Source organism: Rattus norvegicus, chromosome 4 (assembly GCF_021556685.1).
Source record: "Rattus norvegicus strain SHRSP/BbbUtx chromosome 4, alternate assembly SHRSP_T2T, whole genome shotgun sequence".
Taxonomy (NCBI): domain Eukaryota; kingdom Metazoa; phylum Chordata; class Mammalia; order Rodentia; family Muridae; genus Rattus; species Rattus norvegicus.
The window spans coordinates 18,592,684-18,599,972 of record NC_141537.1 but is presented as its reverse complement, the minus strand read 5'-3'; the positions used below and the strand labels follow the sequence as shown (position 1 = coordinate 18,599,972).

The window sequence follows — 7,289 nt, the reverse complement described above, 5'->3', positions numbered from 1 at the left end:
TTAAAAGGATGCAGGGATCCTTCTTTTGGCAAAACAACTGCTTTACAGCCTAGCCAAGTCTGAATGCTTTTCGAGAGGCGCACATAGCAAAACCGTCTGAGCGCGCCCTGCTAGTGTTCACAGCGAAAGGCAGTGTTACCGAGAAGAGTCTAGCCTGCTGCAGAGCCTTCCGGCTCCGAGGCCAGCCTGTGCTCCGCCCTCCGGCTCGCTGCCACCGGCGGCCCGGCGCTCCCTGGGTGGGGCGGCGGCCCGTGCAGATGCAGCGGGCCACGCGGGGCCGCTGCTGCAGCCGGCTGGGCGGTGCGCCCGGGCAGCCTCAGCCGCGCGCCGCGTCGCTGTAATCGGACACCGAGCGCTCGCCCCCGGCGCCCGGCCACTTGCCATTCACTCCGAGGTGCCGGGTTGAGCGACGTGGAGAAGGGCTCCGGGTGCCGCGGCTCTGCGGCCCGGGGATACTGCTACAAAGAAACTCAGCACCGGCCCGCCGGGATCTCACCCTCCGGACTCCAAGTCTTTAAAGGTCTTCTGGGGAAAGGATCTGGGGACTGGGAATCCGAGCCCAGAACAAGTGGCTGTCTTCTCCTGGACCTTTTCCCACCTCGGTAAGCCGGACTCAGATTTTCAGTCTTCTTCAGTTAGCAAAATAGAACTTTTCTGGGTCTGTGTACTGACTTTTTTCCCCGCTTTGGTGTACTCAAGTCTCGGCATTTTCTTAGGACCCACGCGGCTCCTGAGGAAAGCGCTCCCGGAGGAGCTGAGCCTGGCTGGAGGTTGTGGCACCTGCCAAGAGTTTAAGTTGCTCCAGTGCCTTCTAAGGGGGAAAAAACTGGTGGAAGTGACATAAAATAATTATGTTCTTGTATTTGCTGATAATAGAAGACCAAACACCAGCAGTCACTTTTAAGTGTAGGAGTTAAAGGGACAAAGTTGTAAAGCACTTGGGTGGGGAGATGGCAGTCACAGCCCATCACTAGGTAGGACTGAAACCAGCGTGTTCTGTTAGGATAGATCAGTGCTATCTGATCTACCATGTCATCGAGGCAGTATTCTTCGCAATTTATGGGGCGTATCTTCTTTAGGGGAGGCATATCAGATTATGTACTGGTAATAGTAATGTGAAAATGTACAAATGTTTCTAACTTGGTTAATAATAGACTAAAGTTGGGCATATTAATAGTATCTCATCACCTCCCCCCTACTCCCCCCCCCCATTTTAATTACTAAGCTCACAGATCCCAGGGGTAAAATTCTAAGGGAAAGTCACCCATAAAAATCAATTTTCTTCTAAGTTAATTTAGGGATGACAGGGTGAAGAGGTTGTGGAAGCAGGAAGAAACTGTTTCTTTTGAAAATTACCAACACAAACATCGCCAGGGTTTCCTCCATCTGTGTGGTAGAGAAATAGAATTTCATGTCAAACTCTTGCAGCATATGTGCAACCAATGAGACCAGTTTAGATTTTTCCTTGAGATTGCATGCTCTGTTTAATCGTCCTTTCCCGTCTGTGTCAGAAAAATGGTCCTTTCAATGTCTAACCACATTTCCTTATTGAATAGAATCAATAATGTATTTTCAATTTAAAAAGCCATATGACATAAGATCTGTAATGATGTATTTCCAGAGTAGACCTGCTTGTCATTTTACTGTATAATTACACTCCATGAGAAGTGATGGGATTTCTTTCATGGTCCTGAGTTCATTTGGCATGATGTGGCCAGTGGGGTTCATCTAGGTTTGTTCTAATAGTACCTGACATCCCTTTATACTTAGACATTACTTAGTAGCCAATATTAATTTTATAGCTACAATTTTCAAACAAGAAGGTTGTCCTTTTGATTCATTGTTTGAAATTTTGATGGCGCACTCTCTGGTTGATTTATGTAAAATATGCCTTGGTGGATACGAGGCTCCAGTGGATTACTCACCACGAGGTCACTGGTTTAAATTTGGCAGGAGTCCATGGTTACCTCATCTGCATCATTTAACCGCTGCCCAGTCATCTGCATACATTGGCAGATAACTGACTGAAGTGATTTAGTAATCAGGGACGAAGCACAGGTAGATTTATGTATGGAAACACTATTTCAGAGGCAATTAATCCAGAAGAATTAATGAGCATGGCATGAATGGGTACCTGTGAACAGGATTGTGGAGTCTACTGTATTTATTAAGGAGAGCATTTTCATTCTTCAATAGCCTATCAGTTTAATGGAATGCGTTTCAGAGAGATGAGGTATTGGGATTCTTTGGAGGAAATCAATTAAGTTTTTTCACTGATGCTTTGTTCTGCTTTGATGTCAGCATCATTTTTGTGGAAAGATAAAACAATTGTCTGTTGCAAAGACTTCCAGACACAAATAAATCCAAATATTTCCACTTGAGAAGTAAAGTCAGAGCACCTCCTACTGCTTGATGACTGCAGACCTTAAGCTGCACTTCTCAAAACTGTTATCTCTGGTTTGCCAAAATGTTAAAGGATATTCTACAAATCTCTTATCTTTCCTTTAAAGGTATTTTCCCTTGGATATTAATGTCCAAATCAGAAGAAATGGCATTACGGGAGATTTGTGTGTTGGTTGGAGTATTTATTTGTTCCATTTGCGTCCAAGGATCATCCCAGCCCCAAGCAAGAGTGTATTTAACATTCGATGGTAAGAAATCTGATAAAACTTATGAAAAATGTTATTGAAGGTCTCGCTTTTTTCTTTCTGATTCAGATGAAAGTTTAACATATTGAAGAGACTACAATCTCATTATTTAGTTCTCAAAATATTACCAGGCTACTCTTTAAGTGCCGTGGACATTTATCCTTGGTAAATGTTTGCAATGGAAGGAGTGTTTGTGAAAATACCTGAAGGATTTGCTACCTTGTTCCACCTTAAATTTCATCTGGATTAAATGTATATTCCAGGGAGATAAGAAAGAGCTCAAAGGGCAGCATCTTTTATATCATCTGGCTGTGACAGAATGCAGCCCCTCCTCACTAAACTTCATGATTAGAAAGGGCTCCCTGGGTTTAGTCACTGTAATAACTCCAGTAAGTTCCAAGTATTTGCTTCAAAACTGGAGTCGTTCTAAAGTCTGTTGTTTTTCTTCCTATTCCAAAAGTATTTCTCATGGTTGGTATTATTTTTCTAGTGAGGTGAAAATTACATAAAATATTTTGGACACTACATTGATTATTGTTGTATAAAATGTTGTTTTCTTAAGCTTAGAAAAGTAGTAATTTCAAGTACCGATTTATATAAAAAGCTGTATGGTGGTTACCAAATGTGTATATGTGGTTAATGTATGCCATTCACATATCCATTCTGAATGGGTGGTTGGGTTAGACATATAACTCTTACTAACTGGACAGTTGAAATATGAACTAGATGAGAAACATCATCTTGTCTTCAGGACCATTGTGTTTATGTTTCCATTTTTTACATGAACTCTGTCATTGCACGTGCTTAGTTGCATTTGATGAGTGTGCAGAAAGCACACTGATTAACACCAGCCCTTTTTTCCCTTTCCTTTTAAGTTCTTAAGTGCTCCCCCAAGGTCATCATGAGCACTGGAGAAACCATATTTAGAGCTTACTGAGTGTGAACTTCTAATTGCACCCTTAACCTTTGTGCCTGACATTTTCCCCTCAAAACCATAGTCATGCCGTTTAGATGTAAAGGACAGGGACAATAATGACTGCTTTGAAATCCTTCTACTTTTCTTGAATTACAAAAGCTTTTTACAGCTTGTACTTTGTCTCTAAAGTTGAGATTATCAATGCAGAATAAAAAAGAAAGGAAGGAAAGGGGAAAGGAAGAGAGGAAGGAAAGGAGAAAGAGAGAGAAAGAGAGAGAGAGAGAGAGAGAGAGAGAGAGAGAGAGAGAACCTCAAGGAAAAATATAATTACCTATATTTTTCCTTACTGTGGAAGGAGATGACACTGTCAGGTAGACCAGATAACTAAGGCTTGTCCCTTCTACGGCATCAACACTAATCCAAACATTCTGTGTAAATGTATGCAACAAGTGATTAGTCATTTAGGACACTTCATCAAATCTGTTTTCAAAGAAATAGGTACAATTTATGTTTTCCAGAAGTTCTGTCTTTTAGAACAGACTGTCAGTATCCTATAGGAGAGTGGTTGCTGGGCCATAGAGAGCGGAGGTTATTATAGACTTCCTATTATTGTATGGCTAGTGCTTAAATAGATTGAAATGGAAACAGATCCACGAAGAATAGGTTGCCCTAATATGGTAGACTATGGCCTGGTAAACTAATCAACCTATCAATAAATAGTTCCTCACATTTGCTCACCTCAAGATTACTAGGATTCCACAAAGAGAATGTCACGTGTCATCTCTCTAACTCCAACACCGAATTAAACAATATGCCCACAAGAATAATCTAAATTAAATTTTAATTTTTAAGGTAATAACTTCAAACATTTCTACACTAAAGTAGTAAATATTAATATGTTATGAAAAAATTTCTTGAAAAATGTAGAAGTTTCAATGTTTAGTTCAAGAATATAGTCTTAAGACGGTTTATCATTTACCTAATTATCATGGGTAAATTTCCTATTATCTAAGAGTTCCATTACTTTATAGTAACTTTAGCATTTTAAAATAATGCAAAACAGGTTATGAATTTTCCTCCAAAATGCTTTATATTCAGGTATTTTTGGAGACATTGTTTAACACCGTAGCTTATGTGGGCTTGTAACCCATCACGGAGAACAGTCTAGTCTTAAACTTCTGACTTCTTCTGATGCAGCATTATGAACATTTTAATTTTAGCCTTGATATACAAACAGCAACTTTAAAAGTTCGTTCTTAACATCAAGGTATACATTTTATATACAGGGTTGTGGGGAATATGACTGCATATTTATTTAAACACAGATCTGGATCTTATTTTATACTTCAAATCTGTGGCACTATTTTTGAACCTAAAACCTGGACTTTGAAGGCATTTGGGGCAACTCTTTTTGCATCAGACAGAGGTTGGTTGTTTCATCTCTCTTATATCCAGAAGTCCTCTTTAGTATCTTGACTGCTCGCTCTTTTGTCTTGTAATCTTCTCCCTCCTTGAACCTGGGTCTCCTGTCTGTCTCTTCTTGTGTAAGACATTATTAAAAACTGTTCAGACTTGTCTTGCTTGAAGTCCAAGTAAACACTGCTGTCAGTGTAAAGGTGTGTGAAAAAGAGCTACCTTCAGCATCCACATTCCATCCCTTCTGCAGTGGACTGATGGAGTGATAACATGGGGAACTGTGATTTACAGGTTGGCTTTCCGTGTTGATCTAGTGCAGGTCAAGGAGATGGCTATCAGTACTACCTGGAATGTATGTCAGATAATATTAATTACATTCCTGCTAGCTGAATCTTTCATATTGTAAAATGGAGATGCTTTGTAAGTTTCACAATTCTTATTTTATTCTGAATATCTTTAAAACAAATAGAAATGTTCTGCCAGGGCTATTTGGACTGATTATTATTTTCTTAAAACCACAGATCCACAGATTCAGATTTCATTGTCTTATTTGTGTTAATTCTATTTTGTCCACATCGAAAACATTAGAATCTGTAAGGATCGTAAGGAGGGAGACTAGTATACTAGGCAAAGCCTTGTGAAAAGTTCCATCTTCTCCCCACAGGTATTCTAGAATAAATTATTTCAGGGAATTAGTGCTCTGTGACTTCATAAAATGAATCAGCTATTTGTAAATATTTAAGAAAATGTTTCTGTACTTCAGATAATGTTATCCATATTGAATTTATATGAAGTCCAATTATTTTGGTAGTTTCAATATTACTTCTCCTTAAAATGAAATATAATTCATAAAAATAAAAGTTCTCATATTTCATTTTTATCTTTCCTCAGCCTGTAGGGTCTGTAGTAATACTCTCTATTCCATTCCCGATAGCAGTACCATGTTCACTCATTGTGTCTTAGTTGATTATTAAACAGAATTTAGCAATCTCTTTAGATATGCAGAACTTTTTCATTTTTCCCAGTTTTTTTCTGTTAAATAATCATTAATTTATCCACTAAAATTTACTATGAACTATTTTTTTCTGTTGTTCAATGTGTTTTTCTGCTGGGAAATTCCTTCCATGGAAACTCACCTAGTTTATTTATTCATGCTATACATTTTTCTCAAATGTCTATCACAAATTTTGTTAAAGTGCATTTATTCAGTCAATTTTATTTGCTTAGCTATGTCTTCATTTTACCTCTATATTGGTGATTCATCAATATTTGGATTTAAAAATATTTTTTATAGATTTCTAGTTTAGCTTCCTGAAAAAATACATATCATATGGTCACAATTATGTAAAATTTATTTAAACATTTTATAACAGAATTTGGTCTATATTGAAAATAAAGAATATTGTGCTTTTATTGCCCAAAGTATATGAGGAAACACAAGTAGATCTATATAGTTAATAATTTTTTTAAATATTTATTTTGTTTCCATTTTCTTTTTCAATTGCTAGCAGAAGCAGGTAGTCTTGTGAACTATGTATTTGTGTGTTTCTCCTTCATATTCTGTTGGGTTTTGTTTCATGTCTTTTGTTTCCATTTTTTATTGGATTTTTATTTTTTATTTATTTATTTTTTTTACATTTCAAATACTATTCCTTTTCCTGGTTTCCCATTCATAAATTCCCTCCCCATTCCCCTACCCCTTCTTCTGTAGGGTTGTTTCCTCCTCTCCAACCACCCACCACTTCCTACCTCCCCGCTCTGACATTCCCCTATGCTCTTGGGTCCAGCCTTGGTAGTACAAAGGGCTTCTACCATTGGTGCCCAACAAGACCATCCTCTGCTACATATGCAGCTGGAGCCATGGGTCTGTCCATGTGTACTCTTTGGGTAGTGGTTTAGTCCCTGGAAGCTCTGGTTGATTGGTATTGTTGTTCTCATGGGCTTGCAAACCCCTTCAGCTCCTTCAATCCTTTCTCTAATTCCTCCAATTGGGACCCTGTTCTCAGTTCAGTGGTTTGCTGCAAGCATTCGCCTCTGTATTTGACATGCTCTGGCAAGGCCTCTCAGGAGACAGCTATATCAGGCTCCTCTCAGCATGGACTTCTTGGCATCAGCAATATTGTCTGGGTTTGGTGGCTGTATGTATATGAGCTGGATCCCCAGGTGGGTCAGGCTTTGAATGTCCATTCCTTCAGTCTCTGCTCCAAACTTTGTCTCCATATCTCCTCCTATGAGTATTTTTGTTCCCCCTTTTGTTTCTGTTTTTGTATTGACATATTTATACTGACATACTGTACTTTCAACTATTG

General features: G+C 38.9%; 1 protein-coding gene across 4 annotated transcripts in view; it reads left to right on the top strand.

Moving 5' to 3' along the window:
- Positions 1–255: 255 nt before the first annotated feature.
- The window catches only part of Sema3c (semaphorin 3C), a 163,485-nt gene continuing 156,451 nt past the window's right edge, over positions 256–7,289 (top strand). For 2 of the 4 annotated variants that reach the window (NM_001106578.2, NM_001439851.1), the window contains 2 exon segments: positions 256–602; positions 2,511–2,651. In NM_001106578.2, coding sequence (NP_001100048.1) covers positions 2,549–2,651 — 103 coding nt within the window. In that variant the 5' untranslated portion in view covers positions 256–602; positions 2,511–2,548. 4 annotated transcript variants of the gene reach the window in all.